At 40.4% G+C, this 21288-nt stretch overlaps 1 protein-coding gene across 3 annotated transcripts in view; it reads right to left on the reverse strand.

Moving 5' to 3' along the window:
* Window positions 1-21221, reverse strand: part of CEP104 (centrosomal protein 104) — a 37531-nt gene extending 16310 nt beyond the window's left edge. For 2 of the 3 annotated variants that reach the window (XM_074975831.1, XM_074975830.1), the window contains exons 1-12: window positions 21101-21221; window positions 18022-18148; window positions 16130-16303; window positions 14109-14247; window positions 11798-11860; window positions 10792-10868; window positions 9241-9409; window positions 8858-9016; window positions 6736-6966; window positions 4717-4920; window positions 3565-3732; window positions 2251-2424 (exon numbers count right to left, since the gene is read on the reverse strand). In XM_074975831.1, coding sequence (XP_074831932.1) covers window positions 2251-2424; window positions 3565-3732; window positions 4717-4920; window positions 6736-6966; window positions 8858-9016; window positions 9241-9409; window positions 10792-10868; window positions 11798-11860; window positions 14109-14247; window positions 16130-16303; window positions 18022-18134 — 1671 coding nt within the window. In that variant the 5' untranslated portion in view covers window positions 18135-18148; window positions 21101-21221. The remainder of the gene's footprint in view (window positions 1-2250; window positions 2425-3564; window positions 3733-4716; window positions 4921-6735; window positions 6967-8857; window positions 9017-9240; window positions 9410-10791; window positions 10869-11797; window positions 11861-14108; window positions 14248-16129; window positions 16304-18021; window positions 18149-21100) is intronic. The other variant, XM_074975832.1, reaches the window with a different exon arrangement.
* Window positions 21222-21288: the final 67 nt, after the last annotated feature.

Raw genomic sequence — 21288 nt, forward strand, 5'->3', positions numbered from 1 at the left:
TGTATTTATAAAAAGCCTTCTTGTTTCCCTTTATGCCTGTAGCTAGTTTGAGCTCATTTTGTGCCTTAGCCTTTCAAATCTTGCTCCTGCATTCTTGTGTTGTTTGCTTATATTCATCCTTTGTAATTTGTCCTTGTTTCCATTTTTATACGATTCCTTTTTTACTTTGAGATCATGTAAGATCTCCTGGTTAAGCCAAGGTGGTCTTTTGCCATATTTTCTATCTTTCCTTTGCAGCGGGATAGCTTGCTTTTGGGCCCTTAATAATGTCCCTTTGAAAAACTGCCAACTCTCCTCAGCTGTTTTAACCCTCAGTTTTGCTTCCCATGGGACCTTACCTACCAGCTCTGAGTTTACCACAATCCACATTCCTGAAATCCATTATCTCTATTTTGCTGTTCTCCCTTCTACCCCTCCTTAGAATTGTGAACTCTATGATTTTATGATCACTTTCACCCAAGCTGCCTTCCACTTTCAAATTCTCACCCAATTCCTCCCTATTTGTTAAAATCACATCTAGAACAGCTTTCACCTGGTAGCTTTTACAACCTTTTGGAATAAAAAATTGTCTCCAATGCAGTCCAAGAACTTATTGGATAGTCTGTGCCCTGCTGTATTAGTTTCCCCAACACATATCTGGAAAGCTGAAGTCCCCCATCACCACCAAATCCTGGGCCCTGCATGACTTGGTTAGTTGTTTAAAAAAAGCCTCATCTACCTCTTCCACCTGGGTAGGCAGCCTATAGGTGACCCCTAGCAGGACATCACCCTCGCTTTTTACCCCTCTTTGTCTAACCCAGAGGCTCTCAACACGTCCACCTCCACCTCGGTCCACGTATGTACATTTTTAATATATAAGGCAACATTGCTTCCCTTTCTTCCCTGTCTATCCTTCCTAAGCAGGCTGTACCCTTCAAATACCAATATATCAATCGTGTATTATCCCACCAAGTTTCTGTGATGGCAACGATGTCATAGGCCCCCTACCACTGACAGGCAGGATTGAGGAGAATACCACACGTGCCCCAAACTCCCTCACCCGTGCCCCCAGAGCCCTGAAGTCACTCTTGATCTGCTCAGTGTCACACCTTGCAGTATCATTAGTGCCCACATGGATGAGAAGCAGGGGATAGTAGTCAGAGGGTGGAATAATCCTCGACAATGCCTCCGTAAAGTCTCGGATACGGGCCCCTGGCAGGCAGCATATCTCCTGGGATGAAATGTTGATAAGAGCTTTGGAAATATCTAGGCAGTACCACTCAAATTAATAGAAAAGAACAATAAGCTAAACTTTCCCACCATTCTGCTCCTGCAGGACTAGACTGAAATTTAGCAGATTACTCCACAGGCAGTAGATGTGAGCAAGCTGCTGAAAAAGTAATTGAGAGGGGTCAAGTCAAACAAATGGTGTTACTGCAAACAACTGTGAGGTTCATGGTCACTATCTCCTTTGTGAGTTCCATAATTCAGGCCCAAATCCTGTGAGAGTTTGTCTCCTGTTTTCACAAGAAGTACAAGATCAGTCTCAGGAATTTCAGTTCATGAGATAGTTCAAAACACTCACTTATGTTTTAACACCAATTCAGTACAATATTTTGAAATTTCTTGTGAACTGGCAATCCTGAATATTTTGCTTTTGATACACCACACGTGACATTTCCAAAAAAGAAACATGCTTCCTTCAGGGTTGCTGTTGACTAAAATTCACTCTCTTACTAGCTCAGCCATTGCTACAGCTGTGAAATGGACAAGAATGTCAATTTCAGAGAGCAGTTGCTGGAGCTCCCAAGTTTTGCAACTTAGGCTGGGAATGGAGGGCTTTCTGATGGTGGGGTGGCTGGTTCCCACAGCTGACTACTTGGAAGTAGAGCAGCACAGTTAGCAGGTAGCCCAGGAATCTTGAAGCGCTTTGGTAGCCCAGAACAATTTGCATAAAAACAGGATGGTGGAATCTGGAATATGGTATTTCTGGTAAATACTCAATTCAAAACCTAAAAGGGTGATTAATATTTAGTAAAAGTTTACAGCCACGATATGGGGCTTATTTAAATTAAATCAGCAAGATAAACTGAACACTGCAGAGCCAGTGTATCTTATTACATTTTCATATATAAACTTTACATTTGATTTTGGACAGATGTCAGGCAGCCCCTCTCTTTGCAGCATTCTCAATCTGTCTATGTGTGGGTAAAACAGCTAAATGTTGTGTTAAAAGTCAATCTAATATGAAATTCCAGATGACATTCCTACCTGAATGAAGTTCACAGCCACAATGCGAAGACGGGCTGAGGAGTCTCCTGTTCTAGAAAGCAGATTTGGAAGGGTTCTTTCCACACAATGAGCTGCTTCCAGTTTACCTAGTTTATGCTTTGGTATATACTGTGTGATGATCATTTTCAAAAGTTTCAGGGAAGCCTGGAAAACCTGAATTAAAAAAATTATTAAAACAAAAGTATTTTAGAAATTCCTGCTTCCATGTAATAATATTAGGTTGGTTTTCTATAATTAAAAGCAGCAGCAAAATTCTAAAATTAATAAAATGGAAAGCATGGTAATGGAGTTGACCTCAGGTGTTTCTTTCCACTTAGAAAATATGATTTAAATCCTAACATGAAAGGCCAAACAATACCTTCCATTAATTTTCTATAGCACCCAGCAAGTTCTTGAAAAAGAGCTCTTTAAAATCTCCTGAGGCATAGCTGGAGGCTAAAAGGTTACCTTCTTCAACCCATTTTGTTCCCTGTATCAGCTTTATAAAGCAGTCCAGCCCAATTTTAGTACATATTGTATCAATAGTTCCTTTTCCAAGCCCATTGCTTAACTTTGAATTCTACAAATGTGAAAAATATTGCCTTGATTTTATCCAACACTAGATTAAATGATTTGAGTAAAGGCAGATATTCTACCTTTCTCTATTCACTTGGAAAAAGTGTTCAAAAACTATTTGTTGCAAAACACAAGTAGCCTTAATTACCCTCCTTCTATGCAAATTTAACTGTTACTTGTTATGTAGTGTATTTTATAGAAAAAAACTGTTAAAATTAAGATCAATTTTAGGATTCTTATCTTTCACTCATGTTGTGTGAAGCACAGAGGATAATTACAGGATACATTACCCATAAAACATATTTGCTAAATTTAAATTTTTCATTCTACTCCAGAATTTATATTCTGTATAAAAAATTTGGTAAAAATTTATTGAACCCTGTCTCCATTGTTGGTTGTGTGCAATATACAGACAACCAAAGATACTCATATTTTCTAAACTATTAAAATATTTAGTCCTACATATTATGCATTTTACTAAATTGTGCAACAATCAAAAAGCTGCAGGAATTCACATTTTTGTAAAATTGCACTTAAAATTCAAAGCCAAAATTAATACAACAGCACGAGTGTAGGCTATTCAGATATTTAATATGTTTACAATTATTTTCTCCACTAAAAGCCTTAATTTACTAGGCCGTGATCCTGCAACTTGTTCCATGTGAGTTCAGCCCTGCACAGAGTTGAACAGGACTGGAGCTTCAATGAAGATTTTTATTATGAGACAGTATTACTCACCGAAGACACTATATCTTTTATAGCTCTTCTTATAAGAAAGACAGCAGCTCTAAGCATATTCTTTAAATCATCCTTAGATGTGCCAGCAGACATTTCCATCAGCTTTTTATATACAGCAAGTAGTGCATCTTCTCGATATGACCATGTCTTGGAATATGCTCCTGCAACCTGATACAGATACAACCTGTTAAAATGGGCAATACTAGAAACTCAACCCATAATTTAATCTGGCAGAGGAAGACACTTGCAAAGCAAAGATGGCAGGTTTCAGAGGGGTAGCTATATTAGACTATTTCAGCAAACACACCAAGGAGTCTGGTGGCACTTTAAAGACTAACAAATTTATTAGGGTGTTAGGGTATAAGCTTTTGTGAGCTACAACTCACCGCCTCAGATGTTGAAATAAAAAACAATGATACAGAGAAGGGAGTATGACATCAGTGCTAATGGAATCAGAGCGTACATAGCTCATTGCCAACAGAGAAAAGGTGACAAAAACCTGACTAGAAAATGGCCTACTGTAATATGAATACCACTCCAAGTGTCTGTTTAGTCTTTGGTTCACTGTATCAAATTTGCATATGAATTCCAGCTCAGCAGCTTCTTGTTGCAATCTGTTTTTGAAATTTGGGAATTTAGCACCCAATCTCATTTACTTTCAAAGGGAGTGAGGGAACTTTCTTTGCACCTTTGAAAATGTCTACCATAAAAATCACTTAAAGGGAAAATGAGATTTTAAGCCAAAGGAAAGAGGATTAATATCTTAACCTCAACAAACTATCCCAGGTTTTGGCAATTACCTCTCTTCTCACACAGCACCAATCATTGTGGCATTCCATCAGGAGGACAAATTCTAAAGCAGATAATCTGCAAACATCTGATTCCCAAAAATGGATAGACTAAATCTACATAATTTTGTCTACACCTAATAGGCTTCCCTGGAAATATTTAAATCAGCTCATTAGCAACAGAAAGTTAGGTAGGCATGTGAATGCTGAAAGCAGGTACTAGATTATAGCAATATCAAACTTTAGATTTGCAGTTCTATTTAATCATATGAAGCCATTATCTCATGTTTTTCCTCACAAAGAGAATTCTAAATCTCTAGATCTAGATTATAAATGCACAGTGCTTTATTTTTCCCATCTTTACCAAGGCCTCTCCGAAAACTTCAATTGCAGGGCTGGCCTCTCTCAGTGATTTCTCAGTTAATGGTTCTGGTTCCCCAGTAATGCCACTTCTTGGAATATCACTAATATCTTCTTCATTCATCTCCGGCTCAAGGTAGGCAAATCCATCTTCATGCTGTTTACGAATAGCTGGAAGAGGTCTTTCATCATAAGGCAAAAATTCAACCTAATGGAAAAGACAAGCAAAGGAATTCTAAATGTGACTCAGCTCAGATGTTGCTTCATTACTACTTTGATTCATTTCAACACAATCCATCCAGAGTTTTTTCCACAGTTGTAGCTCCTGCATTTTACATTCAGGTTTGGACATTTTCTTTTTTCCCCCCTTCCTGTTACCATGACAACTGTGCTTTCAGAATGGAAGTTGGTACAAAGGATATATTTCATGTGACATTAAGCAGATAAGATTAAAAACATTATGGAGTTCCATTTATATCCACTCTCCAGATATGAAGTCAACAGACAGTTACTCCAGAGAGCTGTAAAGAGATTATTGCTGCTCTTAAATCCAATCCAATTTTTAACGAAGTCGGGGGAGTCTCCACTGGCTTAAGCAGAAGTGGGGCTGGCCTTACTGGTCATGCCTACACTGCAGTTAGGCACTGACAGGTTGTGGGAGCCAACTGATTGAGCTCAGGGGCTCAGGCTAAGAGGTTGTTTAACTGCAGAGCCAATGTTCCAGCTCATGCTGCAGTCTGAGCACTGGAACAATTCCACCTCACAGGATTCTTGAGTGTAGGCTCCAGCCTGAGCCTGGATGCCTATCTTGCAAATAATCAGCCTTGTGGCCCCAGCCAGCTGGCCAGGGCTAGCCTTGGGTTTTTAACTGCAGTGTCAACATACTCTTACTGTTTCTGGTTCCAAGAACATTATTAGGATTACGTTTCCTTGCGGTGAATGCAACACCAAGTCATTATTGTGTTCTTCAGTCTAATTCCAGAACATTCTCTGATGCTGTTTTGGCCCTGAGCCTGCACTTACCTGATAATTTCTGAAAGAAGAATGTTATCAGTGGAACAAGCTAAGTTGTAGCCCCACTCTGAAGTGAACCAGCAGTGTGACCTTGGACAAGTTACTTAAGCTCTCTTTGCTACAGTTTTCCTACTTATACATTGGCTATAAAACCTTACTCAACTCAGTCTTCTTGACTATTTGTAAAGCCTTCAGGGGTCTCACATAACAGATGCTAAGCATTATTCATGCCCATGCACTGGAATTTATTTGTGGAGGTGCTTTTTTATAAACAAACATCAACTGAGTTTCTTTTAAAATATAAAGAAGTTCAAAATAGTCATGCAACAACTATGCATAAGAGAGATTAATGGAAAATTTGAGTGGAAAGTGATTGGTAAAATGATTGTTATAAAGTACTAAAAAGGTATAGAATAAAAATTTTATAGAAATTACTTCTGGGATCTTGCTGTCATATCGCAAGTGAAAAACAATATTCCCTTCCCTTCTTCACTCTTCTCTTGCTAGTGGCCCAGGGCATGATGGGAAATATAGGGACTTCTCTCCTCTGGGGCCAGCTCTCTAGGCAGGGAGGTGACCAAGGAACCGTAGTTCTCAGGGTGCCTTGGTTTTCCCCATCATGCCCTGCAGGCACACCCTGCACAGTGCAGCAGGGAGGAAGGGAGAAACCGGAGATGGGAGGGTGCATTTACATTCTTCGTCCCCATTCCCGGCTGCTTCACCCCTTACCTTCGCACATATAGGCCAGTTATTACTAATACATGAGCACAGATTAACATAAGAGTAAGCTGACTTCTGACGGCATACGAGACATCAATATAACAGATTCCCCACAGGAAGCTGAATGTAGTAAGAAAACAATTTTCTTTGATAGATTCCTGGGGAAACAGCCAAGAAAGGTGACTTTTGACTGGACAATTCAAGCTTTGAATGATTATATGATGAACAGTCTCTTGGAAATTTGGGAGACTTCAAATCAGAGAAGATACAGATAAACAATTTCACTTACATTTATCTTTGGAAAACCTTCCACAGAGACTGGTGGCTGGGCTACAGGAGAAACAGGGGGTTCAGGAACAATGGGTTCAGGAGAAGTTGTCTCAGGCAGCTCCTCTTGAGGCAAAGGTTCGTTCTTCTGTGCTTCTGTTTTCTCATGTTGAGATGACTGAGCAGATTTCTTTTGCCGAGGGATAACTGAGTAAGCCACAGGCTCAAGGGGCAATTCAGGAGGTCTTCGGATCTGAGAAAAGAAAGGGCAGTTTTTTTACTATAAGATTTCTGTACACTGCTGCAAAATAGAATGGTGAAAGTGAAGCTCAGTCACCACTTCAGGTTGAATCTTTTTAGTCTGGCACCTTTGGGATCTGACTGGTGCCTAATAAGAGAATTTGCCAAACCACAGGAGGTAAATATTGTCTACCAGCATTATTAACACTTCCACTGCTTACTAGGTATGTAGAAGAGAATTGGGGGATAAATTACAGCTAAACAAGAGGACAGAACACTGAGATCCAGGACTGGTGGCTGTAAAACTTTAGGGAACCACGTGAAACTTGGCCCCACCCATGGTAAGTGGACACCCAGCTAACTAAAATCATGCAGCACAACAGATGCTGCAGGACAAGAGCGTGCCACACTAGAGAGGTTCAACCTGTATTACATCAGTACGACTCCATTTATAATCCTGACTCTAGATGCAGGTGTCTTGGATAAGAGCAAAGCAACCCAAAGGACAAGACAACAAGATTATAAGCAGCCTCACCTAACTGGCAAATAATTCTTTCCAGGTATGACAGAAAACTATAAATACCCCTTAGGATCAAATTCCTCCTAATTCTTCCCATTCATGTGTAGAATGAATTTTTTGTTATGTGCACCAAATATGGAGATTGTGTGTGGCAGGGGTGGGGCTGAGGGGTTTGAGGTGCAGGCTACCCCAGGGAGAGAGAACTTGCCCCAGCCTTCTCTCACAGCAGCTGCTCTGGGACTAGGGCCAGAGGAGAGGCACTTCTGATGTAACCCCAAGCACCTGCATGGCTCTTGAGAGGCCGGTGCATATTTTAGAGGGGATTTAGCTGAGACATCAGCACAACAGATTTTGAACTCTTATGGTTTCCAGTGATGCCATACACATTTAGGTTAGCAACAACAAGAGGTGCTAGAAATATGAAAAAAGCTACATTGGTTATGTTTAGGCCAGACTAAATGACTTGAAGGTCTCTCTTGAAAAACCTGTGACTACGCTGGATGACCTGTAAATTATGCAAACTGTGTGTGTAACCGATATGATAGGAGCAACATTCTCCCTAATCTTTTCCATCCACATGTAGAATAATTTTTTATATGCTCTGAGGGTTGTGCAAATGTGCATCAGCAGGAGAAACCAAATTAGCTGTGTGCGCTCTGCTAATCAACTGAGTGGTATCTGAATCTCTTCTGAGCAGCTGCACAAGTACACAGCTTATAGTGAACACTGGTTAGTGTCTTTACATTATTATTTATAGATCGCTAAGGGGATACGCTGGAAAAAATAGATGAATACAGAACAGAGAAAGCCAACATCTGCTGCTATATGAGCAACTAACAATCCAAGAAAAATGTGAAGATTTAACAGCAATACTCTGCCAGTTATCTACTGAGTCCTATCCCTTGAGTTTATATTTTAGCTTCTGAGGCACACCTCTATTTACAATACTACTTGATAAAGCCTTGAGTCAAACCACCATGGCTACGTCTACACTAGAAGTTACTGTCGATAGAGAAATCGACAGTATTCCATTGATGGATTGAATCTACATCTGTCGACAGAGAACTGCCAGGCTGCACTGCCCTCTGGCACCAGAAAATGGAATAGCAGCTCTGCAAACAGGGCTGCCAGGCAACCAGAAAGCCCTCTGTCGACAGAAGCATCTATGCTGCACTTTTTATCGACAGTATTCCGTCAGAGATGATAGCATCCCTCAAAAATTTGAGGCATAACAGTCAAGGAAAATGCAGAGTTCTGTTGAGAGAACGCTTTAAGTGTGTGGATGTTCCCTCAGGTGTGTCAACAGAATGCCCCTTCTGTCTACAAAACTCTGTAGTGTAGACCCAGCCCATGTGTTTATTTTGAGATGACTAGTGAAACCTACCATCAGCTCTGGATCCAGAAGATTGTGCAGCTCTAGTTGCTGGTACACCTTCAGGCGGTACTCTTCCATCTGATGTTTTTTCTGTTTAGCAAGATCATAATCTTCCTTCTCTACAGCACAGCGCTTTTCAACCTCATACCGTCCAAGTCGTTCCCCAACCTGAAAAAAGATGCTTTCATGTCATTAAAGTTGCTGGCAATCACATTCTTTTAAATGTATATAGAATTCCAGCCTGCAAAACTCAGTTGTCTGACTTCTCATTTGTTATTTTTAAACACACTAAAGGGGTGAACTGCGACCAAACACAAATGCTTTTTCCTTAAAAAGATTGAGGACCACCTTATGGACAAATAAACTCTTGGATAACAGCCACTAAACAGTACCTTTTGCAAGTCAGCAATAGCTTGTTTGAGTTTCTTGGCATAGTCATAACGTTCATGACGAACAGCTTCATGCTTTCTCTCATCCAATTTACGAATTATCTGAGCAACTTCTGGATCCTGGTACATATCAAAAGCCAAGTCATCCAGTGGTGAAATAGAGTCAGGCTTTCTGAAGGAAAAAATTAGACATTTTTGAGATTAATCTGAAACACCAGCTACAACATATTCCTTCTCTTTTTGTGCCAGAAGATTAACATATATTCAGAGAACAATTAGTTTTCCTATTTCCTCAGTATACCATGGACCTCATTTATTTTAAAGGGTTCAAGTCTGATCAAATAATGCCAAGACTGGATTAATTTGATCAGAACAGCCAAGAAATATAAGTCAGAATATCAAAATCTAGGAGTGACACAGACTGCTCATACACTAACACCACATGTAAAAACTAGTGTGTGTAAATCAAATAACTTCCAGTTTGCATTCAATAATGTTGTCAGTTACTCTACATGCATGCCTAAAAGACTGCTACTGCAGGCACAATTTATATGGCTTTAACAGAGGTTTGAAAATGTGGGCCATACAATTACTCAGCCTAAAAAGGCTGAGAAACACTAAGCTAGATGTCTGCTACTATGATAAATTGGCTGGAGACTGACTCGGTAAGAGGACTGATTTGGAGATCTAGTTAGTCCCTGGAGAATACAGGCTAGTCTGTAGCCATACTACTCTCCTCTCCTATCAGCTGAGACAGCAGCTACTATTGGCCAAATTTGTAGTGCTGCCACATTAGCTGAAGAGTATACACACTGTGATGGTAACTAAACTATAAATGTTAAAGAGAAAAATAAGATAAATGGTTGTTAAAATTGGGCTGGCTAACAAGATGCCAAGAACAACAATTACTTGGGTTCAAGTTTGGTATTTGAAGAATAAACAGTGTTTCTGAAAAATAATACATATGGGTGGCTGATAAAGAGGTAAGACTTAACTGAATGAGCAGTCTGTCAACAGAAGTTACTGTAAATATTCTGTCGATAGACTGCGGCCAGACTGTAAAGCAGATAGAAAGAGTGATCCACTCTGTTGGCAGAGAGCAGCTGGACTGCCCAGCCACTCTCTTGACAAAACAGCCAACTAGAAGCACAGCAGACAGGGCTGCCCGGTGTCTCCGAAGCCCCACCTATCAACAGAAAATGCCCCAGAATGTCCAGACTGGCTTTCTGTTGACAGATCTCTGTCAAGAGAGGTGTCCTGCCTCATGGGGGAGCGGCAGAACGCTGTTGATAAAAGTGCCGTGTTCTCTTGATTTACTGTCGACAGAATTCCTGGGGAAAGTGGATGCTGTACAGGTTTTGTCAACAAAACTCTGATGTAGACATAGCCAATGTGACTGCACTGTGTTCGTTCATTAAGCAGGTAAGACATAATTAAATGCTGAAGTCCAACTATAATCAGTTAAATTCACAGCTTGAAAATTACAAAGTTCTGACACCTAATCTGGTCACCAGTTTTAATTCCTCTGATCCAAGTGTCAGCAGAGACCCTTACCCAAGGTATGTTCCATCTAAGGCTAGGTCATCTGGAGCGTTTCCTAGGTAATGGTCAATTAGCTTCTCTCTTGAAGGCTTTGGAAGAAAAAGGTTAATGTAATGTCAACCATGTGTCTGAACAGGTTAGAAACCATTGATTCAACCAATTAAAATTAACATGAACCATCATGTCATGTGTTCTCCTATATGCCTCTATTTTCAGACTTAAATAACTAAGCAGAATTAATAATATCTTCACACAAACACCCACATACAAAAAATTCACAATGTTAGTAGAGTTTTTACCTCATTGCTGACAAATACTAGCTGCTTAGCACAAAGTAAAAATGGCAAAACTATTCTCTTATGCACAAATTACACAAAGTTTTAAAATAAAACTATATATTTATTATACTATAGGAATAACAACATTTGCCTGAAACACCCCACTTCATTATCAGGTGGGAATCTTGTAGGGTTAGTGTGTTAAGAAGGTTCTGCAGGAGCATCACTTATGCAGACAAGGAGACGGAAGTGACTCCTAGGATAAAGAAGCTAGATGTGTGGGTTGAGCAGTTCAAAGTGAAGAATATTATCCAGCCTGATGAAAAGGCTAAAGCTGACATTTTCTACTTTATTGTTGTTTTGTTTGTAACGCCAAATCCAGGAAGGGGACCATTTAATACTCTACATAGTGGACTACATGTACACATGCATGTCAAAATAATCTGAGCATTTCAAAAAAGAAAAAAATATTAACATACACAGTTCCATGATGCCATTTGGGTTTACTTTTTCCAAGAGAGAGACTATTTTCAAAGTTAAGTTAAAAAGAAACGATCAAAGAATAAATAAAGCCAGGAAATGAGCACATGATGGGTCTGTTTAAACAAAACTGATGTAAGAACAACAAATCAAAAGTCACCCTACATTTGGTGAAGCACATTATTAAGTACAAGTGTAGCAACATTCAGCAGTCTATATTTTAGGGAAACTTCCCTATATAATCAGCTTTATATACTTACATTATTGCTCTCATTGCTGTAGTCTGCAGGTTCCCCAATTATATTTATTGCTACTAGAGCAACCTAAGGTAGAATTTAAAAAGAAAACACTGATGCACAAGACCCCTGTTAATCACTTGTATTTTATGAAGACAAACAAAATCATTATGTAACATGCATTGAGCCACTACACAGCTTGTGCTGGTACTTCAAATGTTATTACTTTCCGAAAATAATCTAGTAGTGAATTACTTAAATTCATATACCCAAGCATAAGTAGGCATGAGCTCATTTTAAGCATGAAATGCATAAGTTCAATAATTAGTTACTAAATTAGTTAAAGTAACTTGGTTAGAGACAGCATACTGTAGTGGTCTGATACTCCCATTTTAGAAATAAGCCTGATTCAGAACAGCATAATTATGGATAGCTACAGAGGTCTGTTCTCAGCCTCTCTCATTTTGGATAGCTGTGCAGTGTAACTACTTATTTCACTTGCGGGAAGAAAAAAGTCAGGTCCCAAAGCACTATACTGTGGTGTGCAAGAGATCAGCATTCCACCTCACAAAAAGCTGTTTGTCTTGGTGTAAGCACTATCAAAAGCTCAACATGAAAATTAGCATACAACTACATACTTGATTAATCTGTTCTGGATTCACTGAATACCACTTCTGGCCAATCTGATTTAAGAGCAGCCAACAAGAGAATTTCTACCTTCAGATAGGTATTTATTTTTAAGATACACTGCAATGCTTGGATGAAAATGTGCCAAACTACAGTTCTCTTCATACTATCAAAATGTCCTAAGTGTAGTATAAATTGAAGCTAATAATTTGTACCTTAAATAAAAGATCAGACTAAACTGACATTTTTCTGAGAATTACTCATTCACAACAAATAATCAAAACAGCATTTTGCTATGGCAGTCTCTAACAGCTATAATATTGTCTAGATCAGGGTCGGCAACCAAACTAGCAAGAAGAGCCATCTTTTTCAAGTTCAGTAAAAAAAATAAAAATCAATCATTCCAGAGCTGCAATGTGTAGGAATACTGGACAGTCCTCAATAAATAACATCAAAAACCATAATTTATGTCTATTTTAAGAACAACACACAATGATTTTTAATAGCAACGAAGGGTCCTGTGGCACCTTATAGACTAACCGAAAAGTTCTGAGCATGAGCTTTCGTGAGCAAAGACTCACCTCATCAGATGCTTCATCAGCATCTGATGAAGTGAGTCTGTGCTCATGAAAGCTCATGCTCAAAACTTTTCTGTTAGTCTATAAGGTGCCACAGGACCCTTCGCTGCTGTTACAGATCCAGACTAACACGGCTACCCCAATGATTTTTAATGTGATACATGTTTACTGAAAGACATTCACAAACATTTTACATATTGTATTTCCTCACTTTTATATGTGTATGTTTGCACCACTATCTTTCTGACTTTCGCTCCTGAACCTTCTCTCTGGAGGATGCTAGATTCTTATCAATTTTGTTTATGAAATCACCATACAACAGCTCTGATACTTTGATAAAGCACTCTTTCATATATTTGGCATCCATGAATTGGTGTCCTTGTTTCATGATCCCCTGAGTTGCCGCAAACCTAGCCAGTTAAGCTACTTGGTGATTTCACTCATTAAGCAAATGCGTTCTTACTTTACTCTGCTTTGTATAGCAGCTCCTCCATGGCTTTTTTTCTGGCATCTCCAGCTGGATACTGTTTGGCAAAAGCAGTGTGTTTTTTGAGAAAATGCCTCGAGGTTGCATTTTTTATTGCTGGCAAATGGGACACAAAGGGAGCCCAGCAGAACTTGATGTACATGCAAAGGACTGGGTCCATTCAGTTTGAAATTCTCTGCTTTCATCTTCAATTTTCCTCTTTTTTGAAGCCATTCCAGCCCCACTTTAATTACGCCAATTTTACTTCACATTTAATTTCAGTTTGCTTTCATAAAATACATGTTGCCCTTCACAGCAGGAAGGCCACAAGCTTCCTTTTCCTTTTCAAAATGAAGACTTATTAGCAACAGGACCAAAAGACAGATGCAGTGTCATATCCCACAATACACTGCAAATATTAAAGGGGAAGTTATCCACCGTTTCGAAATCAAATATTGTTTGCTATTTAGATCTGAGGTGTTCATTGTTGGGCTTTTAAACATTTGCAGTTAAAAAAAAAAAAAGCACAAAACACTCCTGATTATTTTCAATAAACTTTGCAATTACAGCATCAGGCACCAGAAAGAAGTCCACAGGCTGCTCTGGAGCCACAGGTTGCAGACCCCAGTCTAGATCATCAAATAACCATTTTAGTGCATCTTACCTGACTGTACAAGTTGTATCTATTGATGTAATTTTTGTGGAAAGTGAGTTTTAGATACTGTCCTACTGCATCCACGTATACAGACTTCAGCTCCCGTGCTTTGTATCCAGTCTTCTCATTGTCCGAGAGAGACACATAACTGTGGAAGGAAAACTGACTAAGTAAATGAAATGTGTAAAAACATGTATAAACAACATGCATTTTGTGTGATCAAATATCCATTCAAATTAGTATTCTGATAAGTTTTAAAATGGTATTGAGAACTGAAAAAGAACGCCATGTCTCTTTAAAAAAAGCACTCTGTGGACTTGATTCCAAGCGCACTGAAATCAACAGCTTTTATACTGATTTCCAAGGGCTTTGTATAAGTTCCTATATTACTTAAGTAGAATAAGCCCCATAGCCCTGAACCTGTGTTGAGAAAATGCGAGAGTGAACTCTTGGGGCTCTGCTCTAAAATAGTCTGCATCTCCAGCTGGATACTGTTTCGCAAAAGCAGTGTGGTTTTAGAGAAAATGCCTCGAGGTTGCATTTTTTATTGCTGGCAAATGAGACACAGAGGGAGCCCAGCAGAACTCGACATAAATGTGAAGGACTGGGTCCATTCAGTTTGAAATTCTCTGGAAACATGGAAACAATTATAGTACCAGGGCCTATGTATTAAAAGGGCTAGTGTCTTAAACAGGCTTAACTATTAACAGAATACCAGAGAATAGAGATGAATAAAACCATGAGAAATTATGGCAATCAGCCCTTTAAACTCAATAAAAAGAACTTTTCTCTCTGAAGATATTAAGATTGAAATCATGTACTTAAGAAGATCTTTGTGATATGGACTACATTTTTATTATGTGTTTGTATGGCACTGAACATACTGAGGTTCATGACTGGGGCTTCTAAATGCTATCACAGGACAAATAAATAATAATGACACAGCACTTTCTCCTGATTTTTCTTTTAACAGCTGTGATAGTTTCACATGTATATTTACAAAGATGACATATCAGCTTGTGTACCAAGCCATATTGGTCAATAAGTCTAGTAAGATGTCTATATCTGCTTTTATTAAAAAACCACACAGTTGTCATTTCTGTTCTCAAAGACAATGGAAAAATTCTGTTCTCTTTACAGCTACACAATTCTGCTGATTACAACTTTGTTACTGGGTCATTCCACAGGTGCAGCTGGAGACAGAACTTCCCTTCTCTCTTTGCAGAATATCATATCAACATTTTATCCCTGACTGACATACATGTTGTCATATCTTACCTTTCAGAGTAAAATGACACTATATAAAAAAGGAAGTGGCTGTCGAGGAAGGAGAGCTGAAAAGAGAGATCCAGGGGTCATAGTGGAACACAAGCTAAATATGAGTTGAAAGTGTGACCCTAATGCAAAAATGCAAACATGGCTCTGGGAGGCATGAACAGGAGTGTTCTGAGGAAGACACGAGGAGTAATTCTTCCACTCTACTCTGTGCTGATTAGACCTAGAGAATTGTAGCCAGTTCTGGGCACCACATTTCAGGAAAGATGTGGAGAAATAGGATAGGGTCTAGAGAAGAGCAACCAAAATGATTAAAGGTCTAGAAAACATGACCTACGGGGGAAGACTGAAAGAACTGGGTTTGTTTAATCTGGAAAAGAGAAGACGGAGAGAAGACATGATAGCACCTTTCAAGTCCTAAGAGTGTTATAAGGAGGACGGAAAAATTATTTGTCTTTACCTCTTATGATAGGACAAGAAACAATGGGCTTAAATTGCAGGAAGTGAGGCTTATGTTGGACATTAGGAAAAACTTCCTGTCAGGGTGGTTAAGCACCGCAATAAACTGCCTTAGGAGATTATGGAAGTTCCATAATTGGAGATATTTAAGACCAGGCTGGGTAGGCATCTGTCAGGGATAATCTAGATGGCACTTGGTCCTGCTGTGAGGGCAGAGAACTGGACTTGATAACCTCTCAAGGTCTCTTCTAGTTCTACTATACTATAATTCTAAAATTTAGCATTTTTTGACCTACCCCAATCTGCGAAACCTCTCTGACTGATACGGTGCAAAGTACTCAGGCAGATTTTCACTAATGTAGAACTCAATTTTGCTTGAAATCATATACTGGTGAGCAAGTAATTGCAACTTTCGAACTCGACATCTCTCCACCATCTGAAGGACGATTTCTTGTGGATACTGGCAGAGCCTGAAAGTAAAGAAAACTTTCAAGTCATCAAAGAGTTATTGCCCACTTGAATCTCATTTTGTTTAAAAATTGTTTCACTCTTATTGCTACAAGTAAGCTTTAACGTGCAGAGCCATACTGGGAAGTATCAGAAAGGTAGCTGAGTTAGTCTATATCTTCAACAACAACAAGTCCTGTGGCACCTTATAGACTAACAGATAATTTGGAGAAAACAAAACAGCAGAAAATGTAGCAGTTTAAAGACTAACAAAATATTTTATTCAGTTATGAGCTTTCGTGGGACAGACCCACTGGTCTCATAACCGAATAAATCATTTTGTTAGTCTTTACAAGTGCTATATTTCTGCTGCTTTGTTTTGTTGGAATACAGACTAACACGGCTACATCTCTGTTATAAATAATTTGGAACATAAGCTTTTATGGACAAAGACTCGTTTCATCAGATGCATGAGTGGGGGAGAAAGGGATTCAGAGCAAGGAAGGAGGTACTGGGAAGGAAGTACATAGGAAGGACAGCTTGCCTAGGTCCCTTTATTTGAGAGGGCTCCCCAAACTTAGTGACATTGCTGCCTGGTGTGCAAAGTCATAGTACCATTCACAACAGAGGGTCAGTTAGACCAAATCTCTGTGACTTCACAACCCTATGTAATAGGTTAGAAAACACAGACCTGGGAGGCAGGCCCAACCCTTTGAAACAGGAAACAAGCTTTTGCTGTGGGGTGAATGTAGTGTCAGCTCATTCTCCAATTCCCACTGCCTTTCCTCAGTAGTAACTCCTCAGCAGGATGGCGGCTGTTTCAAATTTCACGTTAGGCACCCCAAAATGTGCAGCCCTACTAATATCACTCTAGCAAGTTTTTTTTTTTTTTTTGAATAGGGTGAGGAGTAGGGGGATTCTTTCTTTCAATTTACTTTGTGTATTTAATAACAGTTTGTATAGACAAGTGCCCCTGCTGTCCGTATGGGCCTGTCAAGCAATAACAATGGAGAAAAAAGCATTTAAAAATTAGATAAGGCAAGTGACTGCAAACCCACAAGAACTGGCAGTGTGACTCACAGGCAGATGCAGCACTCAAACCCTTTTTCTTTTTTTTTTATGGGCTAATTTCAAGTTATTGGTATCCATTTTAAGAACACGCCATTTTTGCGGGGGGTAGGGTAGGGGTAACAGCTGTTTGGGATGAAAGGCAACTAAACAATCTCATCTATTGCTCTAACAACCAATTGTTTTATAATGCAAGCAAGGTACTAACAAACTTCAACAGAACTTTATTTACAAAAGTGAAACCTCTTTACAAAGCTGCTGTACCATTTTGCAGTTCTTACTAAGCTCCAGGCTAATCCCTTCCTCCTCCTTCCCGTTTCCTGCTCTTCCAGACTCCTAGCAGCCAGTGCCCTCAGCTCTAGCAATCACAAGCAGTATTACATCTGAAACTCTCAACCAGTGAGGCCCCTCACCCCGCAATCAGCTTGGGGCAGACAGACCCATGCAGCTGACTCTGATGGAATGTCATGTGGACTCAAGAGTCTGCCTGGATTAGTTTTCAGAACTAGGGCTGGATTTTGTTAAACTGTGATCTTGAAAGACTGGCAATTACGTAAAATCATAATTTTCCATCTCAGATTATTCTAATGTCATTAGATACCCATGATACAATAACTTCTCTTATTTTACAGACACATTCCTTAATACAGTTTTTTTCCCCCACTGACAGTACCTTGGTGATCTCCATCCATTGACTGTTGGTGCATGAACCATCAGTTCTTTTGCACTGAAGCCATCTTCATGTCCTGATGAACTGATAACCACAAATCCAATTTTGTGTGGCATTCTGTACAGTTGAGCTGATCAAACCAAATAACTTTTTAAAATTAAGTTAATCCATTTTATAAAAGCTACAACTACACAATTATAACCCACTCCTGCAGTCTTTACTTAGACAAAATTATTGATGACTTTCATGGGAACTTTCTTGAATAAATACGAGCACATCAGCTTTTTAAACTAAATCCTATCAAACCCCAGTAATGTTAAAAAGGTGTTAGTTTTAGCTAATTTTACAAGCATTGTTCAATAAAGCCATTAAAATTTCCAAACTCAAAGGGAACTCTGTATTTGCCTTAAGCACAGTTTCAGTATTTCCGTATAGTAAACTATTTTTATACAGATCTAATTGTATTTAGGTGACCAAGTTTCCATATCCACCTAAGTGTGAGAGCCAACAAAAAGTATCACGACCTATTTAGTGATGACACAATTTTAAGAATTCAAAGCATTTTAACCAACAGGTTTAAATTTAAAAGAAACTAGAAACAGACTATTAGAAAGCCTTTGGTGAAGTTTCTCACCAGAGGTAGTAACAGAATCAAGGGAGAAGAGGGAATGTTCTCTCATGAACCAGTAACTAGTTAAAAGATAGAAAACAAAGGGTAGGAATAAATGGTCAGTTTTTACAACAAACAGCAGAGTCCCCCAAAGATCAGTATTGGGACCTGTGGTGTTCAACATATTCAGAAGTGAGCACAGATCACAGGCAGCCCTGGTAAGGCCCTCCCACCTCCCTGTCTTGAACCTCCTCTGCCCACCCCAACTCTTTACCCTAAATGACCCACCTTCTGCCCCCTTCAGCCTTGAACCCTACTGCCAGCCTTCATGTTCTTTCAGTTTTGAAAAATACAATCATTGAAATAAAGCATACACATTTTTCTTTTATTTTCCTAAAATATTACTTCATTTAAAGACCTGATCAATGCCAGAAACATCTGCTAGTAATCTTTTAAAACTGAATTCCTTCGCATTGAAAAGCATACAGAGCAGGACTTAGCAACCCCCAGCATGGGTGCCGATAGTGGCACACGAGCCGATTTCCATCGGCATGCAAGGTGGGACTTCAGTCCCTCAACTCCACCCCCCACCTCCCTTGCAGCCAGAAGCTTATTCAAAGCCATGCCACCGGTGGATCAACAAAAGACCAACTAGTGCTACCAACCATCACCTAAGTGGTAAAGCTCTGTTATCTGTTAATGAAGTTGTTGTAAGTAGGCCTATTAGTGACTTTAAAAGTATCACTGGGACTCAGACCATACATACAAGTCTAAAGGTCAAATTCTGGCACTCCACCTCAGAAAGGTTGCTGATCCCTGATATAGAGCTAACATGTAACACCTGCTTTCCTACAATGACTATAAAACACATCTGTCATTCCATTACTTGACTGGTCTGCAAACAGGTTACTTGGCAACAAAGTAACTTATTAGTATTACATTTATCTTTGAAAACTGAGCACATTGTAATTTTACACAACCAGTAGGCAGCAGAAAGAGGTGGTGTTTCCTCCTCCTGTAAAGCTCATGAACTCTGCAAAAGAAACGCTCCGCAAACATAATGTTGCTTACAAATATGACAAGGTCTAAAGTAAAGCACCTTAATTCTCATCAGTTGCTGCCTCAAAATTCTTCACCTGATTTGAAACTCTCACAAGTTCTTTGTCACTAGTTGCACTATGCTTTGAAAGTTAACAAATTATCTATAATATCTGACAAAGTAAATAAAATATATCATAATTAGATTAAAATAAGATACATTCAGAATAGTGGGAGTGTGAACCCAAAACCACAAAATAAACTAAACAGTACAACCTGAACAAATGCATTGGTGACTGGAGCAAATTAAATGCCACAGAACACATTCTCTTATGGGCTACCCAGTTCACCCATCACTATTATCCACATCCACAGGGTAAGAGGGTTCTCCTGGAGGAAAATTCATTTTGCTATGCTTCTAAACTGCTTCATCATGCCCTGGGCTCACCAAACAGGGGCCAGTATTAACAAAGTATTACATCTAGAATACCACATCAGTGAGCCCCTGATTCTGCAATCAGCTCAGGGCAGACAGTCCAGTCTAATTCTAGTGTAAGAAAATCATCACTTTTAATGTTTTTTCACAATCCAAAGTTATTTTACTAGTAGTGGCATTATAAGACCTCCAGATTGAAATTCCCCACAAGACCAGAGGTAAAAAAGTAACTTACATTTCTAACAGGCACTACCATATCACAAACTCCCTCCTATCCACCCCCACAAAATAAAAGTGAAAACTAAAGGGAAACATTTAGTTTCTTGTGAATGTAGAATATACCTGACGGATAGCCTCGCACTTTAGAGACTAAGCTTAGGGCATCACCTCAGCCTCTAAGGTGCTACAGGACTCCACGTGGTAAAATACATGCAAATAAGTGCCTATTCAGAACAAAACACAGCCAGAGCCAGGGCAGGAGAGCTTGTTGACACGGCCTGCACGCAGCAGCCGGACACAGACGAGGTGCAGGAGTTCATGCACTGAGAACCAGGCGCGCTCTCCAGGGCGCCCCGGGGGGAGGGCGGCGGGCCGGGCCCTGGGCCGGGCGTGCCGGCCGGACGAGGGGGGAGGGCGGCGGGCCGGGCCCTGGGCTCGGCGTGCCGGCCAAACAAGAACTCTGCAAAGATTCCAGCGAGGGCGTCACAGACAAACGAGATGTGCTGCTGCCCCTCTCCGCCGTCCCAGCCCAGCTCCGCGCCGGCGGCTGGCGGAGGTGACGAACAGGGGCTTTTGCCCCAGCACCGGCCCGTCACGGGGGAGGAGCCAGCCGGGCCGCTCCGGCAGCGGACTGAGCCCGAGGAGCGGTGGGGGCCAGGCCTAGCCCTGCCTAGGCTTAGGGGCCTGGTGCCCAGAGTCGGGCCGGAGCTGCTCATACCACGGGTGAGGGCCAGACCGACAGGACGCGCAGCCGGGCACAAGCGCACGTTTCCGCTTACCCGGGCATGACAGACCCCGGGCGGGCCGACGCTCCCCGGCCACGGTCTACTCGTCCTCACTCCAGCTCCATCACCAGGGCCACCACTGTCATAGCAACCGGCTTAGGGCACCCCCCCGCGCATGCGCGGCGCACTATCGCGCGGGCGGCCGCATCTACGCATGCGCCAGCCCAGCTGGCTGCGGAGTG

This window comes from Carettochelys insculpta, chromosome 23 (genome assembly GCF_033958435.1).
Source record: "Carettochelys insculpta isolate YL-2023 chromosome 23, ASM3395843v1, whole genome shotgun sequence".
NCBI lineage: Eukaryota > Metazoa > Chordata > Testudines > Carettochelyidae > Carettochelys > Carettochelys insculpta.